The sequence below is a fragment of the Melopsittacus undulatus genome, chromosome 6 (genome assembly GCF_012275295.1).
Source record: "Melopsittacus undulatus isolate bMelUnd1 chromosome 6, bMelUnd1.mat.Z, whole genome shotgun sequence".
In the NCBI taxonomy this organism is placed as follows: domain Eukaryota; kingdom Metazoa; phylum Chordata; class Aves; order Psittaciformes; family Psittaculidae; genus Melopsittacus; species Melopsittacus undulatus.
This window is the reverse complement of record NC_047532.1, coordinates 57,314,185-57,339,668: the sequence shown is the minus strand read 5'-3', so window position 1 is coordinate 57,339,668 and position 25,484 is coordinate 57,314,185. Positions and strand designations below refer to the sequence as shown.

General features: G+C 38.0%; 1 protein-coding gene across 1 annotated transcript in view; it reads right to left on the bottom strand.

The window, feature by feature from the left end:
* Window positions 1-25,484, bottom strand: part of STAG1 (STAG1 cohesin complex component) — a 182,608-nt gene that overhangs the window by 64,950 nt on the left and 92,174 nt on the right. Inside the window, exons 7-11 of the mRNA XM_005143055.4 lie at window positions 21,280-21,356; window positions 19,486-19,690; window positions 17,087-17,238; window positions 12,948-13,021; window positions 2,791-2,914 (exon numbers count right to left, since the gene is read on the bottom strand). Of these exons, the coding sequence (XP_005143112.1) occupies window positions 2,791-2,914; window positions 12,948-13,021; window positions 17,087-17,238; window positions 19,486-19,690; window positions 21,280-21,356 (632 nt within the window). The remainder of the gene's footprint in view (window positions 1-2,790; window positions 2,915-12,947; window positions 13,022-17,086; window positions 17,239-19,485; window positions 19,691-21,279; window positions 21,357-25,484) is intronic.

Here is a 25,484-nt window from a genome sequence, read left to right as displayed (position 1 = left end):
ACAAAAACTCATTTTTCATGAATATGAAAATGTGTCACACTAATAGTTAATTGCTAACGCTTTCTTCTATGTACAATTTGAAACTCAGACCTAAGCCAAAAACATTGAATTTATCAACTCTGTTTAATGACAAATAGTTCTCATATTTTCCTTATTTTTGTTGAGATAAGTTCCAAGTTGAGACACTTTAGTGTTTCAAGCAAATGTTAGTGCTGCTAATGAAGCAAAAAGAAATACATACACCTTTCATTATAGCAGTGTGGGGTAGTCTACATTTATCTGGAAGAGTCATGATCTACTCAATATCCTCCTTAACATGGCAGACCCTTGAAAAAGAATCCATCCTGATGGAAAGTCACTGTTTCCGTATTTTTGACATGCTTATAACAGGGCTCAAAACAACAATGTGTAACTCTTGTGTGAGTCTCACAGTGATCTACAGCCTTAGATCAAGCCACCTTAGACTCTTATTAATGGTCCATACAGTTGATAGTTTTGAGCATTAGTCTGCCATCTCCCAGTGAGATCCAGACCTCTTTCAACATTCAGGGGTACCACAACTGAAGAAATGAAAGATGCACTGCTATGTGTCAGTTCACATGTTAGTCAAAGGCTTAGATCCCACAGAAATTGACTTTCTGAGCCCCCCAGTTTTCAGTATTTTCAAAATAGGTGGGTGGTAAAGAGAGCAGCAAAGTAACTTCTCTCTTTTCACACCTCCAGCCTTATTTGGGTTTGGGTTTTTTTTTTACCCAATTATTTTTTTGGTGGCTAAGGGTATTCTGCTCTTTTAAAGACATTATCAGAATTTAATAATAGGTAAGTAGTTTGCTCGGGTCTTTGTGCCATCATATTTCTGCAGCGTGCTCTCATTTGGTTTTTTTGTTCTCTTCTGTAGAAAATTACCTGAACTACTACACATATCTTCAATCCCATGATTTATGGGATGTCCCTGATACTGTGTTTCATTTTGATGCAACAATAGGGCAATGTATTTTGAGCTAATCTGCTGCCTAACGACAGAAACAATTGCACTGCCAGACAAAAACAGATTAAAAAGTCCTGCAGCACATTAGTACCTATGCAGAAGTATTCCTGGCAGAAGCAGGCAGTTGTGTTCTGTCTGCACATGCCCATTAATGCCATTTATGAAGATACCGTGTATCATCTGATGCATTTTTTCATTTTGTTTAGTTTTCCCAAACCCAAGGGTATAAGGAAATTATATATATAATTAGGTATACAAGATTTTGAAAGCATTCAGAAGTTTTGAAAAACTACAATCTCAGTTTCTACATAATCTTAATAAAAACAAGTTCTATTCTTTCATCTTCCTAAGTAAAGATGCCATCACAATGAAGTATTCAAACACCATCTGTTCTAGAGGACTCCTGGGTTCATTCCTTTCAAAGAAATAGACAATAAGTAGAGGCACGCAAAGAAGGAAAAGTCATTTTCTGATGTGTTAGGAGCTGGTTTAAGAACCATGACTGCCCATGCATCTAGGGACACATTCACAGCTTCAAAACAGTTCCATGGATGAATGAAGCAGGTGAAAATCAAGACTGGACAGTCTAACACAATTTTCTTTTTCCTTTTTTAAAGAGAGGTTTTTATAGAATTATGTTATAGCTTTATGTATTTTTAATTTAAGCTCCCAGATCCATGAGAATGAAAAAGAAGCTTAAAAGGAGAGAAAGGCAGAATTAGAAAACCATATTCGAATGAGAAAGTAAATTATAAAAAACCCAAAAAGCCCTACAGACATTAATCTGAAATCTGTGAGACAAGATTAACATAAAAATATAGATTTCCCAAATTAGAAAACTAAACTTCTGCATCCTACCTCTGAAAGACCATACTGAAGCTACTACAAAGAAGTGTGAGAACTGTGTCCTCCCTATGCTTTAATTTGTATGTCTTCTGAAGTGGAATATGAAACTACTCATTAATCTTTCTTGCACTGCTGTCTCCTCTTTTTTGTAGTAGCAAGCTTCCAGAGAACTGAATCATTTTGGAGTAACTTCTGTTCATATAAAATGGAAATACCTTATGACTATTGTCTTCAACTCCCAGTTGCTGCCTCGTGTACAAAACTGTCATGCAGTCAGAAGTCCAAGGTCCTGTTCTATTAGCATTAGGAATGGGGTGCAGGAACTGAGTGATACTTAGGCCTGTTGCCACCGAGCAGAGGTATGTTGTGTATACCATCAAAACTAAGAGCTGTGGTGAGACAGGAAAGAACCTCTGGGTATAAATCTCCTGGCTTTCACCTGATGTTTCAATTTCTTTGTTTTTTGAAGAAAAAGGTAGAGAGAAGCTTGAAGAGATTCTTCAAGGGAAAATCAATTGATGAGAACTCCGCTGATTGTGGAGCCAGTGATGTCTGCTGGGGACCCAGAGATGTTCTCTTTAACTATTGGCAATGTAAATGGAAGACACATCTGGAAGCCTCTATTCCATACAGCTTCAGACACAAAGGTTCTCAGGGGTGATCTGAGAAGACTTTTCTCTCACTTGTAATCAGAAGAAAAAGCACCACGGAAACATTTTTATTTAAATATTCTAATGGAGACTGAAAGCACAAAAGGCACATGAACCAAGCATACAGATTGGGAGTACCGTATCTTAATTTAAGTGAATACCTTGAAATAGGCTGACTGAAAGATAAATAAAAGTCAAGAAAAAATGTCTTTATAAATCAGGATGACATACTAAACATGTCTTATGTGGTAGAACACCAACTATCCACAGCACACTGTGCTATGTACAGTAATATACAATACTTACCCTGTCATGCAGTGTCCAACCAACATATTTTAAATAACTATCATTCAGAAAAGCATCACTGTACATTTTCATCCAGACACCAATTTCTTCAATACAGACAGCTCTAATTTCAGCAATAGCATCACTAATAAAGAAAAGAAAAAGTATTAACCAGATGACAGATACATACCAATAACTTCGCATTCCCACTACCCTAGCTATAATATTTTGCTTTTGCTTTTGATGAAGGCTTGTCAATATTCTCACTGCCATATCACTGATTTTCTATTCCTTTATGACCTGGAACTCACTAATCTATTTAATAATTTCTGTATTTCTACATTTAGATATGATACTTCCATTAACTCAAAAAAGCCTTACCTTAGTTTGCTTCATAATCTACTACTCTTTTACCTTTCTCTTTTCAAACAGCATTACGAGTCAAAGCTACAAACCTCCTCTATACAATAATTTTTAAGCATCATCACTAACATTTACTTAGCAGGCTTGACTTTCTTCAGCTAGAGGTGTAGAAGGCTTAAAAAGTGGAAAATGTTCTTTGGTTTAACCAAAGGAGCCTGCCAGAGGAGCAGACTGGAATTTGGTACATATATAGATCTTGCTTCATGCATCGCTTGAAAGCCCCTTAACAAACCCAGGAGAATGTTTACATTTCAACAGTGGTTTCTTCCAGTTTTCTTGTTTTTTACTATGTTCTCACTGTGGCAAGTGACAGAAGAGGCAAAGGCATGTTTTAGGCAGAATTATCAGCTGCTTATTGAGGAAGGACAGCAGGAAACTGGAGAGATCACCTAAAGAGATGAGGGATGGTATTTATTTCAATCTGATTGGCACTTTCCTGCCTGACTGACACAGAGCATGGCATATTTACTAATAATGAACGACGGCTAAACAACAGGAAAAGGGATTGGGGCCATCTGGCTCTTCAGGAATTTCATCTCCAAGACATCTGTTACTATGAGAAATCACTTGTGCCACTCCAGCTGGCGCAGCTTCACAGTTTGAAATTTCAGCTGTACTGAAAGAGGAGCATAAAGAGCCACTGTACAGAAGAAGGGAATGTCTTGTGCTTTGCAAACAGTGGCCTTCCTTACAACTGAGACTCTTGTTCTGTATTTTTATTAAAAAATCTTCAGGAAAGATAATAAAATCAATTTAATTCTAAAATAGACCAGGAGAGCCCCCAAATGAAATCTAATTCAAGGGGAAGAAAAAGAAAATAAAATTCCCAGCTTTAAGAAAGAGAATAATTGCAAAATAAAGAGAAACTATATTTTGCCTGAAGTTTTCAATTTTATAAAATGTAAATAAATTGCACTCAATTTTATGTTCAAGATACTGCATAAATTCCTACACACAAAGCAGTATAACAAAACCATGACTGCTGTATACTGTAACTGCCTATGTACTTCCAACCTCCAGACTGGTCCACCTCAGTAAGTGCCATTCCAGTGTATATGGCCATCCAGATACCAAAGTGAAAAACACATTTCCAATGTAAACACAACAATCAGTTGCAGTATCACAGGTGACTAAAAACTTCTACAGTCAAGTCTCTGTTATTCTTTTGCAAATTACAGGGAGGAAACTACTGATGCAACAGCATAAAACATGCATCTAAAGTTAATGTGTCAATGTGTAGAGAAACTCTGCAGGAATGCCATCAAACCAGTATAATTGTCTCTCTTTGCCTACGTGAATCACGAGTCTATCAACTTCCAAAGAGAATCATTAAAACTGGTCTGTCAAAATCCCTGAAGACTCTATAACCTCAAAACCAATTGTCAATTCACCGTGTAGACAAGCCGCATTACAAGAAGAGTAGGGCATTAAATAAGCTGTTCCAACTATGGAGTTCTCAAACAGGTTTTAGATACCGTAAGGAAGAATGTGCTAAAATATTAAATACGAAGGTTTGCACCAAAAAAAATGCATTCACCGTTGAAAATACAGTTACAATGAAGGCAGATTTTAATTAAAACTATTAGTACTTTCAAGTATGTAAGTCAAATTACACATTACTTCACCATAAACTAGATTAGCAATTCTATTATATGGAATTATTTTTAAACTACTTTAAAAACAAAATACAGGTGGAATGTATGAGAATGGCACCCTTTGGAAGCTATCGGGAGAACTGGCCACACAGGATTTGGAGAAGGCTGAGGTTCTGAATGGCTTCTTTGCCTCGGTCTTCACTGGAAAAGGCTCTGACCGCACCACCCAGGTCTTGGAAGGCAGACGCAGGGACTGTGAAAACCTAGACCTTGGGCCCACTGTAGGAGAGGATCTGGTTTGAGACTATCTTAGGAACCTGAATGTACACAAGTCCATGGGACCTGATGAAATCCATCCGCGGGTCCTGAAGGAGCTGGCGAATGAAGTTGCAAAGCCACTGCCCATCATATTTGAAAAATCATGGCAGTCAGGTGACGTTTGCAATGACTGGAAAAAGGGAAATATAACCCCCATTTTCAAGAAGGGGAAAATGGATGACCCGGGGAATTACAGACCAGTCAGTCTCACTTCTGTGCCTGGCAAAATCTGGGAGCAGATTCTCCTGGAAGGCATGCTAAGGCACATGAAAAACAGCAAGGTGCTTGGTGACAGCCAGCATAGCTGCCCTAAGGGGAAATCCTTCCTAACCAATTTGGTGGCCTTCTATGACGGGGCTACAGAAGCGATGGACAGGGGTAGAGCAGTTGATGTCTTCTACCTGGACTTGTGCAAAGCATTCGACACTGTCCCACATGACATCCTTGTCTCTAAATTGGAGAGGTATCAGTTTGATAGGTGAACCTCTCAGTGGATAAAGAACTGGCTGGATGGCCACATGCAAAGAGTTGTGGTCAACAGTTCAATGTCCGTCTGGAGACCAGTAACGAGTGGTGTCCCTCAGGGATCGGTGTTGGGACTGGTCTTGTTCAACATTTTTGTCGGTGACAAGGACAGTGGAATTGAGCGCACCCTCAGCAAATTTGTCAATGACACCAAGCTGTGTAGTTCGGTTGATAGGCTGGAGGGAAGGAATGCCATTCAGAGGGACCTTGACACGCTTGTAAGGAGGGTTGATGCCAACCTCATGAAGTTTAACCATGCCAAGTGCAACGTCCTACATCTGGGTCAGAGCAATCCCAGGCACAGCTACAGGTTGGGCAGAGAAGAGATTCAGAGCAGCCCTGCAGAGAAGGACCTGGGGGTGTTGGTCAATGAGAAAATGAACATGAGCCAACTTCAGTGTGCACTCACAGCCCAGAAAGCCAACCATACCCTGGGCTGCATCAAAAGAAGCGTGACCAGCAGGTCAAAGGAGGTGATCCTGCCCCTCTACTCTGCTCTCATGAGACCTCACTTGGAGTATTGTGTGCAGTTCTGGTGTCCTCAACATAAAAAGGACATGGAACTGTTGGAACAAGTCCAGAGGAGGGCCATGAGGATGATCAGGGGACTGGAGCACCTCCCATATGAAGATAGGCTGAGAAAGTTGGGGCTGTTCAGTCTGGAGAAGAGAAGGTGTGGAGACCTCATAGCAGCCTTCCAGTATCTGAAGGGGACCTATAGGGATGCTGGGGAGGGACTCTTCATTAGGGACAGTAGTGACAGAACAAGGGGTAACGGGTTAAAACTTAAACATCAGAGGTTTAGACTGGATATAAGGAAGGAGTTCTTTATTGTAAGGGTGGTGAGGCACTGGAATGTGTTGCCCAGGGAGGTTGTGAATGTTCCATCCCTGGCAGTGTTCAAGGCCAGGTTGGATGAAGCCTTGGGTGACATGGTTTAGTGTGAGGTGTCCCTGCCCATTGGAGGGGGGCTGGAACTAAGGTACTTTCCAACCCTATATCCTATGACTTTATGATTCTGTAAGTACGAATCAAGGGGGGAAAAGGTGAACTACATATGCAACAGCATAAAGTAGCCATGAAGACATTTCCACTAGGGGATGACAATCTGAGTCTTCACATTCAAGTAGATTATTTCACCATCTTATTAATTGACTAACTTTTGGAAGGATATCATGGCAGTCCCAGAAAGAACCCAAGTGTCAACAACCATTTTATTATGCAGCACAGCCAGCCAAAAATCAGGAAAATTTATCTTTTCTGTAAAAATGCATTCAAGCTTTCCTAGTCAGACAATGAACAACTGATTCCCAATTCAAAAGCTTCTCAGGCTTCCCTAGGCACTCTGTGCAAGCACTCACTACAAGCTGCTATTTATAATAGAAGAAAAAAAAAACCAAACCTTCAACTGATTACAAGATTTAGTACAATAAAAATTTAACATCTTCAGTTTAACTGAAAATGTGAAAGAATCATGCATAAGGAAAGTGAGACTAGCAAACAGACTCAAGTTGCTGTAGAGGCAGCTGAATTTGAGACAGCACTTTCCCACTCCACTGCCATCTTCCAGGTAACTGGATTACCAATAAGAATCACTCACCTTCCGGCAGGAATCATAAACACAGATTCCACACCTGTACAATGCTGTATTAAACACAGTCCAGCCAAAAAGACTTTATCCTTTTGCTATACACGTGATCAATTGCTTGTTATTAAACTACAGTTCTTTTCTTACCAGTTTTACACACTTAAAATATATTTTCGCTTATCACAGTCACTTTGAATTGTTTAGTTTTTTAAAAATATACACTATTTTTGGATAACATAACATACAAACAAATCATACCAGCACTGGAAGTACTTTCAGACTAATTAGTATATTATTAAATATCACAATTGCAAATTAGTGACGTGATTTTGTATTGCTTGTCAAATGCTTCTAGAAAGCAACAGAATCTAGTCCAACACAGAAACTAAAACTAATGCTAGATCTACAAATATTAGACATAAAATATAGTTAACCTTTTCAGCATATGTCATATATGTCTCATGCAGTAAATGAGAAACACATAGCAAACTATTCCCAGCCAAATTCATGACCTATATTCCTACCCTAGTAAAGAGGCCTCTGATGATGCAACTTAATTAAGATATTTGACTAAAGGGGAACAAGGAATTCTCTGGTTCCTTTTAAAATTTTGAGTTGACAAGGCGGGCCTATAAAACTTAGGACAAACCATAGCAAACAGCATCAAGAAACAGGTTTTACTAGTTCTGTTTCAGAGAAGCAATAATTGAAAGTGCCACTTTGGCATGCATTTCATGCTAAATCATACTCAAGTATTTTGATTAAGGCCAAAAATATTGACCTTGAAACACAGAATATGTAATGGATAGTTGGGGTATGTCAGGTGGACACCGGTTCCTCAGGGTCTTGCTGGAGTGGCTGCCAGTTGCAATTCCTGGCAACTGTCTGATCACAGACTCAGGTTAACCAAGACCAAACCCGAAGGGAATTTACGCTAACCTGGCTGATCTGTACTGAAGAGGACAGTTACAACTTTAAATCATTAACAGTGTTGAGGTAAAACATCCAAGGTAAGAGATGGAGATTTCCAGCAGAGCAGTAACTGCTTCAAGACTTCTTAGAAGCTCCTAAAGGATGCCTGAATACACTCTTATTTCATGTTTGCTTGCCTAATATAACCACTGGAGCTGCTGCTTCTCACACCTTGCTCTCGAGGTGGAGAGAACTACAGATAACCTTCAGCAGAACATAATTGCCAACCAAAGGAATTGAATTGTTTGAAGGCAATATTTGAATTTCAAGATGTAGATCCACATATCTCTAAAACCAGTGTTTCTCAAAGACTTACCATACTGACACCTTTGCTTATATTAAGTATGATATGTGGCTTTGTAGGAAAGGGAGCAGTGTGTGCTTTTAAACTTAATAGTGAGGTCAAACACATTTAAGCACAAAGATGTATCTTTCTGCCCTTCTCTGCCTATTAGTGACAAACTGGCTCAGTAATACCCATATGGTTTTTCAATTTGTATTTAAAAAAAAAAGTTTTTTTTTTTGTCACTTAGGACATATGTTTCATCTCCTTAGGATAACATTTAGAGGGGAGGGAAAAGGATTTTCCTATGGTTTTGCTTGCATTTTCACTTCCCTGTGCTAATTGCTATTTGTTTGTCTCAGTGTCTTATCTGCTTCCCCACCACACTTCTATCTAATATTCCCTCTCCTTTTTCTTCATGCAACAGTCTTGTTTCCCAGAGTGGAGCTCACATATAACTTGTCACCATCATCCTATTTACTCAGTCGGAAGGAAAGAAGCACCCTGGAAGGAGACAGAACCATTTTCTCTGCAAAGATGACACCTAAATTTGGTAAATTTTACCTTTTCAGTACTTCCAAAAATAGTATTTTGGGGCAGGCTCACTGAACTGCATAAATTCACAAAATCATTGTGTCCATCAGTCTGAGAATTCCTATTCATGTCTGCCAGAAGTTTAAACTGTAATAGTTCTGTTTGCTGGATATTCATTATCTGGAGAAGTAGCTCTTTGAGCATTCAAAACAAAAAAAGATACTATGAAGAACTACTCAAATAAGTATGAGTATGACTCAAATAAGTATGAGTCTAACCCTCTGAAAGGAAACTGTGTTGGCACACACATTGCTAAGTCAAGAGTGGGCAAGTAACAGAAACAAAATTTTGACATCTCAGATGACAGCTGACAGTAAGGAACACTGAAATGGTGACTGGAAAAAGGACACTATCACACCCATTTTTAAAAAGGGTAGAAAGGAGCCTGGGCACTGCTGACTTACCAGCCTCACCTCTGTGCCTGGGAAGATCATGGAAAAGATCCTTTGACAGGAACTTCTAGCTGCTGCCTCTAAGAAGCTATGCTAAGGCACATGAAGGACAAAGAACTGATTCGAGACAGCCAGCATGGCTTCACCAAGGACAAGTCCTGCCTGACTTAACCAGAGGGATGGAGCACCCCTCCTATGAAGAAAGGCTGAGAGAGATGGGGCTGTTCATCCTGGAGAAGAGACTGGGGAGACATTATTGAGGCCTTTCAGTTCTTAAAAGAGGCCTATAAGAAAGATGGGGAGAGACTTTTCAGCAGTGCCTGTTGCAATAGGACTAAGGGTGATGGTTTTAAACTAAAAGGGGGAAATTCAGGCTGGATTCTTTAAAATCCTGACACAGGCTGCCCAGAGAGGCAACTTACTACATCTGAGAAGCTATGTGGCAATAATCTCAGATTCAAAAGTAATCTCTGCTCTGCAGATGCAACTGAAATATTAAAATAAGCCTTCCCTCCTTTTTTCATTTTAATAGATATATACCCTGCAAGCAATTTTCAGCTTAATTTCAGAAAAAAAATTACTTTTCATAAGAACCCTGAACTACCAGTATACAGTATCTAATTACTACATACCAAAGGTATTACTAATACAGACATAAAACTCATTATTTTGAGCATCACCATATCCAGATTTCCTACACTTGCCTCATACAATCAGTTTTTGTTAATTTCAAGGACTGATATCCCACAACCTCTCTGGACAACCCATTTCAGAGTCTGATTACCCTCAAGGCTCTGCAGTCCTATTTACCAGAGCCACCATCTCTGCCTGTTTACTGACCAACACAATGAGCTCAGCAACTTGACTCTAACTAAACTTAAGTCTTATTCTCCTCTTTGATGTTAAATCTCAGTTTTAAAAATGATAAAAAAATAATTGACAACTACATCATGAAGCCACACAAAAATAGTCAGAAAAAGTGATTCAGGAAAGAGACAAGGAAATATGCAATGAGGTAGGTACATCTCCTGCATGTTTATTAGATTATCTCAGGTTTTGACCAGATCTGCTAGATCTGGTCACTAGACTAACATGACACCTAGAAAATTGTTTAGCTACTTCTGCAAATCTTTTATTTGAGAAATAAGCACTGAAATCTTTTAGTAAATTAGAAGCCAACCTACAGAAAGAAGATGTAACCTCACTGCAGCACCAGCTTACTTCGGAAGACAGCTACATTCTGACTGAAACAGTTTTGGAGGGCTTTTTATTTAACGACTTGCTGTTTAAGTTACAAAGGTCACTAAGCATGAGTCACTGTGGCAGAGTCTGAATCATATTATGGAAAGGCATTTATACTCTGGGAATAATTAAAATAATGCTCCTTTGAAATCATTACCACTTGCGCATGCTTTAAGGACTGTAAAATGACATCAACTAAATAAATCATATGAACTATTTGACAGAAGGAATGCTTAAGAAACATTATGGAAGCAGACAGAAGTTTGAAATCCTTTCCTTTTTACTCCCTGCAGCCCTAGTTTTCACTTCAATTGGTTTTAATACAGGTATTTTTTCCCTTGTATGTTCTTGCATAGCTGTGAGTGCAGAAATTTGAATCTATGTTCTCTGCTGCCTACAGATTAGTCATTCAGATTTAAGTTGTAACAGACTCTCTTAGGAGCTTAACAGAAGTTACGGAAGCTGGAGAGGAGATAATTCCTCACAAAAGTGGCTCTTGGTGGCAGACTTGGAAGCAGTTACTTCCTCTGAACTTCTCTATATAGCGGCAGAAGTGGCAGCATTTGCCCTGCTCAGAGGACATAACTGCTTGACTGATTTCAGCAATTTCTTCAGTGGTCTAATGGTGTCAGGCTGAGCATCTTTTTTTCAGGGCACAGATAAACAGAGTTTATTTATTTGGTCTCTCTTTTGCTACAGCAGCATCAGTAAAATCAGGCCTTTATAATGGTGGTGAAAGGCATGAAAAGAAATCTTGGTTACAAAAGCAGAATTTAAAAGAAACCAAAACCCAACCCAAACAATAAACTGGCATGCAGACCATCAAAAGGTAGTCTTTTTCCAACCCCACACAAGCACATGAGCTACTTGGAAGATATTTTAAACTGACTTCTTGTTTGATACAATATATTAAATTCCAAAGGGATAAAAAATGGAAACACTTCAGATTTAATTTTTTCAACTTACCTGTAAGAATACTCAGCTGTCTCTATGAATATAAACTACATGCCATAAAGCTGCTTTCATAACAAAACAGTGTGAGTGCTATACTGAGCTAATATCCAAAATTATCTGTTGACTCTGCATACACATTCTTCTGTGGCCACACAGTTCAAGGCTTATGGACCATAAACTATAAACTTCAAGAATCACGCTTGGATACTGAAGATGCACACTCTAGCTCCCCTGTGTTGTTCATACTTATATATTTCTTAGCACAAGCCCCTTCTAGGTTTCCTGCATGCTTTTCTCTCTATTTGCAATAATCCCTCTGCCCAACTGAACTATAGGTCCCCTCTTCTCATATACCCTCTTTGGTTTTATGTCTTTTGTTGAAAAGATTTCATAAATGATAAAGTTTTAAAACAATTTAAAATGGAAAGGTCAGTTGCATAGTTTAGCATCTTTGAATTTTATCTTTTCACCTTGGTAAGTCAATCAACATTTAAAGAACAGGTTGCACCAGGATGCTGCTGACACTATGAGTTATTTTGTGATGCAAAATAACCCTACATCTATTTTTAAATAGATTACTTTTCTCTCGTCAACCATACTCCAGAATAGCATGTAGCAGTCCAAATCTACTGCATGCATGTGCACATTCACAGATACACATGAATATAGCCTGCTGTGGTTTCGTATTCACAAGACATAGCATATCAACTGTTAAAACCACCCCTTTTGGTGTGCTAACGCTACAGTTATTTTTTTTATGTTTTTGCTATAAACTTCCAAAACAATTAACAAACAAAAAACCCATGTTTACTGCAATTAAAGCTTTTGATTGTTTTTATGTAATTTAAGAAGGAAAAAGCCTAAAGTAAAGTTGTAGCTGTGGCTAAAGTGTATATGGTGCAAACATCAATAATTTGCTGTTCACACCTAAAACATGCAAAAGGAAATGCAGACTAAAGGTACTCAGCAACCAAAACTGCCAACTTACAATATGCAGTGATCACTTGATTATTTTTAGGATATCTCATGTTTGTGCTCCCACCTCAGAAAATCCATGACTCTCACAACTCTTTAAAGTTGTTTTACTGAACTAAAATAAAGTTACATGGGTAGCTCTAGTACGTAATTAACAGGGTCACTTTTATTTTCTTCAAGAACTTCAGTGGTTTTGAAACTGCTTTTGTGGCATCTAGAATATTACATCAGAAGAAAAATCAACATAGAAATTGACCTTGACATTATTTATGATTATACTTTGTTAGCAGAGTCTACTGTAGCATGCATTTTCTTACCGGTATCTATGAACAAATATACCCTTAAAAATAGAGTTCATCATATTTTCAATTTCATCTTGGTTTTCTTGTAGCTGGAAAGAAAAAAAAAGTCAAACCAAAAAATAAGTTAAAGATCACTGCTTACTATAATCTGATATTCTATAATTCTTTATTGGGAAACATGAGAAGACCATGAAACAGCACTTAATTAAAGGTATTAATAGACTCATTATTTACTGCTCTTCCAGCATATGCCTGTGTTGTGTGCATACACATGTGTATATATATATATATAAAAGCATATATGCAATTCCTTAATGGAAGTTAACAGTGGAAGAAAGTTAACAATCTCCACATATATCAATTATTTTTGTTTCAAATTAGTCCTTTGAACACGTAATCTTTTTTTTTGCTACTGAAATTTAGGCAAGTTGAGACTGTGTATTCAGAATTGTCAATGACCATGTATTCAGTTAAATTGATAGAACTATGAGTGAATGACAGCTACAGAAATGAAGCTGGTTACACATCATGAATCCCCTCTCAAAAATTCAATTTTCCATTTCAGAAAAGTACTTAAAGATGTTCTTAATCTTAAGTATGAGCTTGTCAGTTGCTTCAACTTCAGCACCCATGATGACTGAGTTTCTGAACCAGGAAGCTTTCCAGAATCAGAGTATGGGTGCTTGCTGTTGGAGCACACCTGACATCCAGGCCTCAGACTGCAAACCAAACCCAAATAAAAAGGTGTTATGAGCATGTTAAATAAGATTATGCCAATTATGTACAATCAGCTTTTGGAGCAGGACTGCTACTACACTCAAAGCCTTCATTCTTCCATTAAGGTGTTTCTTAATGTCAAAGCAGAATACCACATGCGTGAATGTAAATTTTTCCACATTTTCAGTATGAAAATGTGACAAAGCCTTGCTAATACAGAGCGCATATACGCATTAAACAATCAAACGTATGTAATTATGAAAATATATAACAGATTAAAACTCTTAAAGCTAGAGGCAGAATTATGATCACCTCTTTTGACTTCCCAAACAGCAGGAGCTCAAAAACACTTTCACCCAGGGGCTTGTATTTTTCAAGCCATGTTTAAAAATATTTCTACACTATCTTCCAGATAAGATCTAAAGCATCTTGCAAAACTCAGTAAATGAAGTCTCCCAGTTGTCTAAAAGGCAGAGGTGCTGTCTGCATTTTGCATATGGGGAAAATAAGACACTGAGGACTTCTGACTAAACTGTCAAACACCTGCCAAAGAAATTAATTTCATAGTAAAAGGGATTATTTACAGAGGGAAAAGTTGGATGCACACCAAAGGTCTCATAAACAAAACAAACAACTTCAGACACGGCTTCTGAGAGAAGCACTACTTTCTGCATCAGCTCAACCCAAATATGCCCAGACTAAATGCTTGTTCTAGAATACATAATCCAAAAGAGAGTGTGAATTTCTAATCATTCCTCAGTTGGTTGACTTCAAAGGTTACAAGCAGGCAAGTATCCACAGAAGCATGAGGCCAGAGACAACCTAGCAGAGAGTGTGGAGTAAAATGAAGTTGGGAATGAATCAAGAAACCTCAGGAGGAACTCTGCAAAACTACTGAGGCCCTGAAAGGGAAAGGAGAAGCTACTGAGGACTCTGGGTATAAATCATTAATATCAAAGCACACCACAGAAGAGAGGTAGGAGAGACTGAACTTTATGAGAAGATTAAGATACTGAAGAAAAGTGTACTTTGAGATTTGTTCGAGTGTGAAATGGAGCAGCACTATACAAGATTTAGGACAGCATGGTTGGCTTCCTCTGTCTTTTTTTATGCATGGAATTTACAGCTTGCTATAAACATGGTAAGTTATCAGCTATATAGCTCACACAAGGATCCAGAGCTGGTGTAGAAGCAGAATCAGAGATCCAGCAGGTCCATGTGAGATCTCTTGTGTGCTAACACTTAAAAGCATTTAAAAGCTCCAATGTGTTTTAGATTCAAGGAAGAAAAGGGAAAAAAATTCCAAAACTGTAACTGCATTTTACCATTCCAGCTTTTCTAGATCACATACTTGATTTTGAGCGCTAAATTTCAGGCATCTTGAGATACCATTTGGGCCTTGGAATTCCTGCTATTACCAATGCAAAAGCAATATAACTCACTCTTAAACATAAGTAAAAATAAAGGAAGCATTCTCTTACAGATGCTGCAAGAATTTTGAGAAGGTCAAAACCACATGTATGACAAGCAAAATTCAGACTACTACTACTGACAGCAACTAAGACACAACCTCCTCTCTATTATGGAAGACTTTCATAAATCATCCAGTTTAGTTCAAAATCTCACTGATGACACTAGACCTTCACACACTATTCTCATTTCAGGAATGAGAATGAAACACTTGGGAGAGTGTTCCATTTCTTCTACTTCAGATTAATTTCTCACAGCTCAAAAACTGTACCTCTGTAACTTCATGAAGATAAACATATGCCCTTGGATGTGCTTATGAGGGCTTATTATGGCACTACATCAAAAGCATCTACTAAGGAAGTGCCAGCACAGAATACAATTGTAAATTCCATATATTTAAACACAGGAAATATACAACAGTATGTTAGGTGTTCTTACAGAGAGAAATTATGACATCTGATCTTAACAGATCTCTTCTATACAGGTCACCCTACTATGCTTACCACAATGTGTCTGAGGAGATACTCAGTCCCCATCACTCCTCCCTGGCCTACTCCTGCACAACGCTTCGATTATTTATAGTGAGCAGTGGTGTGAGAGAGACTGAACAGACCTATAAAAAGTTAATGTTTGCTAAATGCTAATTCTGTGTTTCACAGCTCCGTGCTGGCCTGAGCATCACTGCTTCAAAGTCTCTCCAGAGCAATTCTATACTGCATCTCCAAAAGACATTGAAAAGAGAGCTGAAGGAATGAGCACAGAGGATGTTCATAGACACAGAGACACTAAACCAAGTTAATCAGTGTAATTGGTGACTTTGTCCTTCTCTGGAAATTCAAAGCAATAATTAACAAATGTGGATTAAGAACCATGCTCCAGCTGTTTTAACAAACCAGTTCTGCTTTTCGAAATGCTTTAAGACTAACATTAAAATTAGTGTTTAATTTAAAATGTTTCTCTTGCAGTTTGGGCAGGAGAGATTGTTCTTGCTCTGTATCTTAATGCAGGATTTTTAAAGAATTATTAAAGCCAAATAAAATTATGCTATGGATCACAGGGGTAAAATAAAAATAAATAATTGTAATTATCCCCAGACAAAGACTCTAAAGTCAAGCAACTCTGAGCAAAATTATACCTAGAGGAATTAAAGGTGCACACAGGTAAAGCACCCAGACATCCTTAATGTGCCATGGAATAAAACAGCGGTGGAGGAAATATATTCAAAAACTAAGATATTAAAATATTAAAATATTAAAATTAAATCTAAGTCATATATACTTCAATTTTTCAATCCATCTTCTGAGTTTTCTATCTTTACACATTATAGCTGTTTGGGTGTATAGATATTCATTTTTTACTTGTCGTCTTTAAATTTCCTTTAAGTATACCTCTAAACCTGAGTTCCCTGGGATATAATACTTTATTTAGGGATGATTACAGCAACCTTCTTACGGTTTTGCTCACCTAATGCTAGACTGGCACTCACTAAAAGCAATCTCCCTAGTTTCTTCTCCAGGTGCTACAGCCCCCACTCCAGTGTTGCTTGAAAACAGCTACAGAAAGAAGTATTAATGAGACACTATGTCAAAATTGCAGTGATCAAAGGGAGAAAGGGACAGTGCAGTGAGGGACTACATACAAACCTTTTTTCAGAATCTTTCTGCATAATCAAAACAGTTACTGCTTACAACTTGAACCTAATTGTCTTCCTGCCTGCACGATCCTTATAACAGGTCATATATACAAACCCGTAAATAGAAATTCTCCTGTGTATGCAGAACAGCACTCATACTCACCAGTGTATTAGTACAAGATTCAAAAATGTGGTCCAAGTAATATGCTTGAGATCACAAAACCTATCTCTTGTTTCTTTTTTACTATGGCACTCAAGTCACAAACTGCCCTGGACTTTCTGTAGAGGGAATGCATACAAACCAGGACAAAAAAGAAAAAATCTTTTTACTTGCCTCTTTTCTTTTCTGAAGCAGAAGCTCCAATCTTTCATTAGCTCTTTTACCAATCATTTTGTTTCTCTCAGCTTCATACTGCCTCTGAGTATTATCCTGATGAATGCTCAGGTTTAAGGCAACATTCACAAGAGCAGTCATAAGCTTCATAGCTGCAAAGGCAGAAGACAGAATATGACTCTTTACCTGTAGTCAGAGCTAAAAAATATTTCCTTAGCAGATCCATGGTCACAGAAAATAACCAACTCAATCCTGACACAAAGCCACCTGGGAAGGCACTTCCCACCCAAGCAATACCCAGGTCACCCAGCTCATCTAAAAACAAGAACAGTATATACATTTACTGCATTGAGCTCCAGGCCATGCTTCAATACATGTTTCATGGCATGTATTATCACTGGAAAATGCTGGAGATCTTCAGCTTCTCCTGTTCCTAATGTGCTAGATAAACATGCATCTAATGCCAGAAGCCATCAGTGCCTTAAGTAACTCAAGCTAGTTGTGATGAACCTTGGTTTTTGCATTTGGTTATCCTTGCTTGAAGTTTCTAGCTACATAATCCATTCCAAATGATGGCAACTATTTCTTCCACATAGCACAGATCTTGGGTAACCTCTCTAATGTATGGTGTGGTTTCCTGTCTTGTCAATCAAGCCTCTCAAACTTTCCAAACATCTCTCCCACATGACTGATGTGAGACCAGAGTGCATGTCTCACACCATAATCTCTCTCTTATGAAACAATCAACCATAATCTAAGATAACAACAGATCAAGATCGCCTAGAATTGAAGATAGTATCAGCTGAACAGGAATACAGTTTCCATCTCAGTTTAAACAGCAGGCACAGATTTGCAGAAGGTTATCTGCAACTCAAGTAGTGTTCACCTCTGAATACCTGATTTGTGAAGGTGAACTCTGAACCTGGAAATTTACGCTTGCATAATTCATGTTTTTACCATCCCACTACTGACTACGGTGAAGAAACTCTAAACTGCAGAAATATGGATTTGATGAGTGGACTGTTCGGTGGATGAGGAACTGGCTGGATGGTTGCATCCAAAAGTGTAGTGGTCAATGGCTCAATGTCTGGATGGACACAAGTGACAAGTGGTGTCCCTCGGGGGTCCGTAATGGGACCAGTACTCTGATAGTACCTTAACAACACAGTGGGATTGAGTGCACCATCAGCGAGTTTGAAGATGACAGGAAGCTGAGAGGTGCAGGTGACACAGCCGAATGAGAAGCCATGCAGAGGGACTAAAGACAAGCTCGAAGGTGGGCACATATGAGCCTCATGAGGTTCAAAGAGGCCAAGAGCATGTGGATTGGGGCAACCCCTGGTATCAATACAGGCTAGGGGATGAAGGGATTAGGAGTACCCCTGAGGAGAAAGACTTAGGGCTACTGGTGGATAAAAGATTGGCTATGAGCCGGTAATGTGCACTTGCAGCCCAGAAGGCCAATTATATCTTGGGCTACATCCAAAGCAGCATGTCAGCAGGACAAGGGAGGCAATTCTGCCCCTCTACTTTGCCATGGTGAGACCCCACCTGGAGTACTGCATCCAGATCTGGAGTCCTCAGTACAGGAAAGATACTAACAATTCAAATATTTGGCATGATCTATGAACAATCTAGACAGAAGAATCTTCCAGTATTTCAGCTCATAAGATGAGCAGAAAGGTTATCATCTCACATAACCAGCTTTAGACACATACACCCAAGCCAGCCATCCTAATATTGATTTGTAATTGGAGAAAAATAGTTAGTTCCAAAGAGAAATTAATCTGTCTTGCAGGAGACATCTCATATAGATCTGATGAAATATACTCCAAAAAATCCTATTTCAAGCTAATAATATACCCCGTGCTTTCATTAGATGTAGGCAGCTGTGTTGAAAGGTGCAGCATAGCTGGAGGTAGAAGACAAGAAGACCTACAACTACAGCCCAGTGCTCCTCAAAATAATGCTTCTCAAGAGTGAAGGCACAGATTTTACTTTCTAGTGGACTTAAATTCTTTGATGATACAATTTTCATTATGCTTATTTAGAATAAATTTGTTGCTCTAAAATACAAAATTATTAAGACATTCCATACAGCAAATGAACATCTAGTAACAAAACACAAGACGTAAGCTTACCATTTCTGATTCACAGGATTCGAAAGTGCCAATTCTCTGACACTAAGAGCCTCAGCATAATCCTTCCCAAACAAAAAAGTGCACTTAAAGTATATTTTTAGTATAGTTATATCATATACGGTACTTGGATTTGATCAAGCTTTTCAGAGTTATCAGTGCTGGTCAAATTCCACCTCAATCAAAACTAGGAATAATTCTCAAATGGCTAAATAGTAGCAACTTCTATGAAAAAGCTCTTCTCTGTGCTAGCTTACTTACCAGCTAATGTACTGGTGTGCCTGAAAGCCCGGACCTGGGAATCTGACAAACCAGTCAGAAGGGAGATCACTGTGTCCATCATGTATTCATCATAAATGATGCTATACTGACACTGTCGAATGAGCACTCCAATGAACTCGCAGAAATTGGATCGAAACTTCTTCCACTGTGGCCCAGGCATGGTAAGTGGATAATCACCACTGTCCTGAAGAACAAGAAAATGAAAATATGAAGTACTAAAAGTCTCCCATTTAATGTATTTTAATGTTGTTGTAGCCACTGTAGTCTAAGCCTCTAAGCAAAACACTGACTTTATCCTTCAAGCCAACTGAAAACAACAAATAAAACCAATACATTATTCTTCAGTAAACAAACTTGTTGGCATTAAAGTACTTTTACAAAGACTTCATTGTAACTGTTCTACACTTGAAATACTAGCTCTGTGCAGTACAAAATATGCATCAAGACTCATTTCTTTGTGTCCGGGGAAGTGGGGGGAAAGATGAAAAAGAAATATTTCAAAGTATTGAAGGTCAAAACCTAAAGGCAGTCTTGTGCAATTGAAAGTTCGTGTCATTCTCCATCCCTTCTTTAACTCCATGTTAATATCCTAATACTTGTTCAAGGCCATGGACAAGATGGAAGACTTGCAGAAGTTAACCCTGAAAAAGAGCAGTGCTTGTATTTATAGTTACCCTACTAAACTTCTTGAATCACTGCCTTGGCATTCCATTTAGAATTAGTCAGAAAAAGATACTGCTGTCCTACAGAAAATTTGTGTTTCGTTATTTGTTTTCCTCACTGTATAAAATGAACACTCAGAATATGTCATTTTTTTATACATGAAAAATAATAAAAAAGCCCTCAAACCCCACAGTTAAAACAATCTCAAAGCTAAAAATCATTCAACATTAGGAAGATTTTTATTTTAACAGAAGATACCCAATCTGAATTTTGTTTCAAACAAAAATACTTAGGTCTACTCTACAGAAAGAGTACTTCTTTCTGTAATACTGTTCCCAATGGTAATTTTCATTTTAAGCCACTCTTTGGTTTAAATTGCCATTTCAGATGAATAAAACATTAATTTCCACACAGAAAACAGAGTAGAGTGCTGAAAAAACCTGCAGTCCTATTTTAGGAATCTGGAGTTCTTTGTTGTATGCTGGCAGTTCCAAGAGGTGAACTTCAGAACCCAGAATACCATCACCAATTTCAGTGGGATGAGAAAACTTTCTACAGTTCTTCCTGCCTCCCCTTACTAACTTCTCTAACATCCAGGATGTAGACAAATAAGTATATCCCCCTCAAAGCCATACAAAGATAAATTAAGGTCTACATGGATCCAGACCAGGACTAATGTGGACCCCAAGCTAGTTCTTGCACAGACAGACCTGGCTGGGCTCTCTCACCCTACCAGTTGTGAGTTTGCTCCATGCTTTTGTGTGACAGTACACTTGTGCCCTTAAACTAGCTAAATCACAAACTTTTCCATACAAGCATTTCAGCATCTAGGGCCTACTCAATCCACTACACTGACTTTTCAAGATGAGTGATTGTAACTACCTTTTCAAGTAATTTTATTACTTTTTCGTTTCCAATTATTACTCTTTCCTAAAGCTCATGCTGGCTTGTTATTCCTCATCCAACAGTTTAAATCACTGCTTTGTTTGTCAATGCAATTTCTCAAACTGGGCCACTGGTCATCCACTGTTTTCTTGCCCATTGCATTTTTAAACAAAAGTATATTGTAATATATTCCAGAATGTTTCAAGAACTATGTGTATACTATACCTCATCAAATTCCTCTGTCATTTTCCTTATGATTTCTGCATTTTGCATGTTCCTAAACATTTCAATTCTTACAGTGCCTGTGAGGTAACAAAGGAAAAAAAGAAATTAACCAAATCCATTTTACTGTTATGTCAAATATCAATGTCTTCCTGCTGCTAAATTTACAGCTCAATAATACATAAGAGGAAGTATATAATGCAGTAACAGAAACACATTGAACAAGACTGTCTTTTGAAAAAGTGGGTAAAAAAAAATAATCATCTCTCCTGTAAAATATTATCAGACTAGGAGTTAGTAAAAATGTCCATCTTTTTACTCTTTACAACTGAGCAAGTAAAATCCAGAAGTGATAGCAATGTAGGATTCATGCCATCTCTGCAGTTGCCAAGAGCTTTTCATTTTGTGTCCAAAATAAAACGAAGCCCATCTTTCAGTTCGAAAGCCACTATTAGCAATTCTCCACTTGTTATGATGAGTCACCTGGATAACAGATATACCATGATATCTGTGCAGAGACACAGGAGTGGTTTTCATACTGCTTAGCTCAGAACCAACAGGACTTATTGATATGGACACAGCACTGTGTGAATGGGCCTACAGCACCTGCAGAGCAGAGCTAGTGTGATCACATCACATGATGCTATTGTCAGGAGGTTTTTCCACAACTAAGGACTCCAAAGGGCCCAATCAAGATGTGAGGCATATCAGGACCAAAAGAAGCAATTGTATTTATGTTATTCCTTCATCTGGATTATGGCATTCCCCACTGTTACCTGAACAGCAAAGCTGGTTTACTTTTCATTGTTAATTGTACATAGGTACCAGAATTTAAAATATAACATCACAACAACAATAAATGAAAATTCTTGTGACTTGATCCTAAATGCAATCTGTATAAATAAATATTTTTACAAAACAAAAAAATTTTCCACTTTACTGCCTTTGCAACTAGACATTGTCTAAATAACCAACCATATAACACAAGCCAACACTGGAACATTTTTTTGCTACTACATGATCTTCTTTTTGCCACTTCACTTCTTCTTTTGTTAATGGAAGAGGAGGAAAGACAGAAAAATTAAGCAAACTGCAGAGCTGCAAAATCCATCCCAACATCATTAACTTTACAAACAGTAATTGTTTAACAGTCTCCCTGCTTTTGGAAAATGTTCAACTGGATTAATGATCCACTGCATGGCTCCAAAAAACTTCAAACCAAAATAGAAGAAGCTTAACAATGAATAGTGTTAGTCCCTCTACAAAGGATAAAGATTAATTTAAATATTCAAAATATTATGAGAATGTTTTAATTCCTTGAAAAACACACACTAGAAACACAAGCATCTCAAAATATACCAGCACAGGTACAGCACAACAATACTCTGTATCTTGGTAGGGGTTTTGTTTTACAGTGCAACTTAAACCCTGATTTCTTGAATTTGTTTTGCTTCTCCAAGAAATAATGTTTATTTGCTATCTGTTCCATGCTGGGTAACACTGTCAACCTCAGTTCTAACAATGGCAATTGAAGTTTGTGCACGGCAATTTCCATATGATCAATAAACAATTACTAATGCAATATATTACTACAAAACCAGAAACCAAAGAATCCTACTATATGACAGTTGAAGATCTATTTTATTAGCTTTGAAATCATCTGTACATGCAGCTTTAATGTTTCCTGCAGTATTGCAAGTTTTGTTTTGATTATGTGAAACAGTTTCACAGTATGTCTCAGAGTACTGAACAGTGGACTGCTATTCTTAGCAATCCACCTCAACTGCATGAATTCTTTATCTCACTGCATGCTGTCATCTGTTGCTCTTCTCATTGGTACTATAACCTTGACTGAATAAGTAACCTAAAGACCTTTATTTTAAACATCCTCAATTATAATTTTATTTATTGATTTATGACTTCTGTTAATAACCTTAAATAGCTTCCACATAATATATAACCACATTACTTCCTTAGAGAAAGTACCATAAAAATACCATGAATAAAATCCCTTGTTAATGCACTTCACTCAAAACAAATCTCCCTTCAACTTTGTATAATTCTGCTGTGGTTTGTAAAGCAAACTGCGCATGGTGGCACAGCCACATGGAACCTGCCTGCTAAACTGACACCAAGCGAAGAGGCTGCAAACACAAGACTATGTGCCACAGGTAGTTTCTCTTGAATCATATAAAGGCTTTTACCTTCCATGGCTAGAACTGAGACAGCACCATCTATCTGTTGCGCTTTTTAGGATTTCTATTGATCAGTGTGTGCAAGTATTACAGATAAGCCTAGTGTACTTTCTACACATCTTTCAAACAAGCAGTGGTTCAATTCTTTGGGAACAGAAGGCAAGAAAATGCACAGGATGAAACAACCTTTTGACATCTAGGGATGCCACGGTGGACAGGAGCTCTATACTGCCAAGGAGTGAAGATGAAAAGCTCTTACCAACTCGCTGGTATGTCTCATTCTTTCATCCACTTTTTTTTGACAAAGTTTACTGGAAGCCTTGTCAAGCAAAATGAACACTTCTACTTATCTGGCAGTAGGTATTAGCTTTGGTCTGACTGCTTTTCCCAGCACCATCTTCCTCCACCTGACCAGAACACAATCGTGTCTGGTTTTATGGGAAACTGATTTAATGTTCTGTAAATATGCTATGAAGACTCTGCTAACAAACATGTCAGGGTGTCATCACAACTTTTCTACACTGCAATGGTTGACACTGTTCAAATTTAGAGGTAATCATAAAGATTAGTGAAAGGCTAAAGTCTCTCATTTAAAAGTTAATCCTTAAAATATAACAGATTTTCTATAAAATACCACTGAAGGTGTGGAATGCATTCCTATGGTCTCTGCCTTACTCATGTTGCTACTAGTCTTCTTTCTAAACTGAGTTTTATCTCAGTAACTCAGTCTTACCTTTCATGAAGTTCTCACTGTGTACTTAGTGAAGAGGAATTAAACTGTCTTAGACCATTAAGAAATTAAGAAGCCTATTCTACTTGAGTACTAACTTCTCATTTTAAAGTTATTCACACACACTGTGTTTTTAAGAGTCTTCTCACTAACAGGTAAGTATATTTCCTTAATGACAAAATTCCAGTTCATAGATACCAATTTGATTTGTCAGTGATTAATCATGCCACCCAACCAGGCTTTTAAAAAAGAAAAAACACATACAGAGGATACAACTACAGAAGAGAAAGACTAAAAGGGCCTATTGCAAAATTGGATGAATACACTTAAAACACACAAACAAGCAAAAAGTCCATACAACTGTGTACAAAACAAGATACAGCATTTCCAGGAGATATAACAGTGGCTTCAAGACACGTATTGATAGTGAGAAGCCTAGCCAGTTATAACAGTAAACCCTGCAAAAGAGAAGTAACAACATCTCCAAAAGCTTTGTAAGATGTGCAAGTTATCAAGTTTGTGCAACAACCAACCTTTGGACTACCATGACCACCTTTCCTCCTCTGAAATAGAACTACAGACAGTTGGTAATAAATTATATATTTTGTAGTATACTAACTAGACTATATACTGAGTTTTACTCTCTGGTACCTTTATTCATGGAAACTACACAGCCTCTCTTTTGGATCATCTGCCCAAACGGAGTAGCTGCAAGAAAAGTGGTGGGAAAATTACAGCTCAAGACTGAAGTCAATGGATATAAAGTAAGCCCACAGTCTCCCGCCAAAGAAGGATTAATTGTGGGACCTTAAATTAATGGTGACTGATTTGTATCTCTCAACCATACCAACTGGAAAAACAGTAACCAGAACAAAGATTTATAAAGGCACCAAGATGAAGACACAGGAAGATTTGTACTGGAAAGTATACGATAAAAGCCATACGTGCTTCTGCATTAGCTGAAGGTTGATTGTTGGGATCAGAGCACTGGAAAGTAAATTTTGATTGTCAAAAGTGTTGAAAGAGGGCATATTAAAAAAGCTTTTGCAAGGATGGATGATGATTACAGAACAGCCGGGTGGGCAATGTTTCCTTTCCTTTATATCATAGAATCATAGAATAGTTAGGGCGGGAAAGGACCCTAAGATCACCTAGTTCCAAAACCCCTGCCACGGGCAGGGACACCTCACACTAAACCATGTCACCCAAGGCTTCATCCAACCTGGCCTTGAACACCGCCAGGGATGGAACATTCACAACCTCCCTGGGCAACACATTCCAGT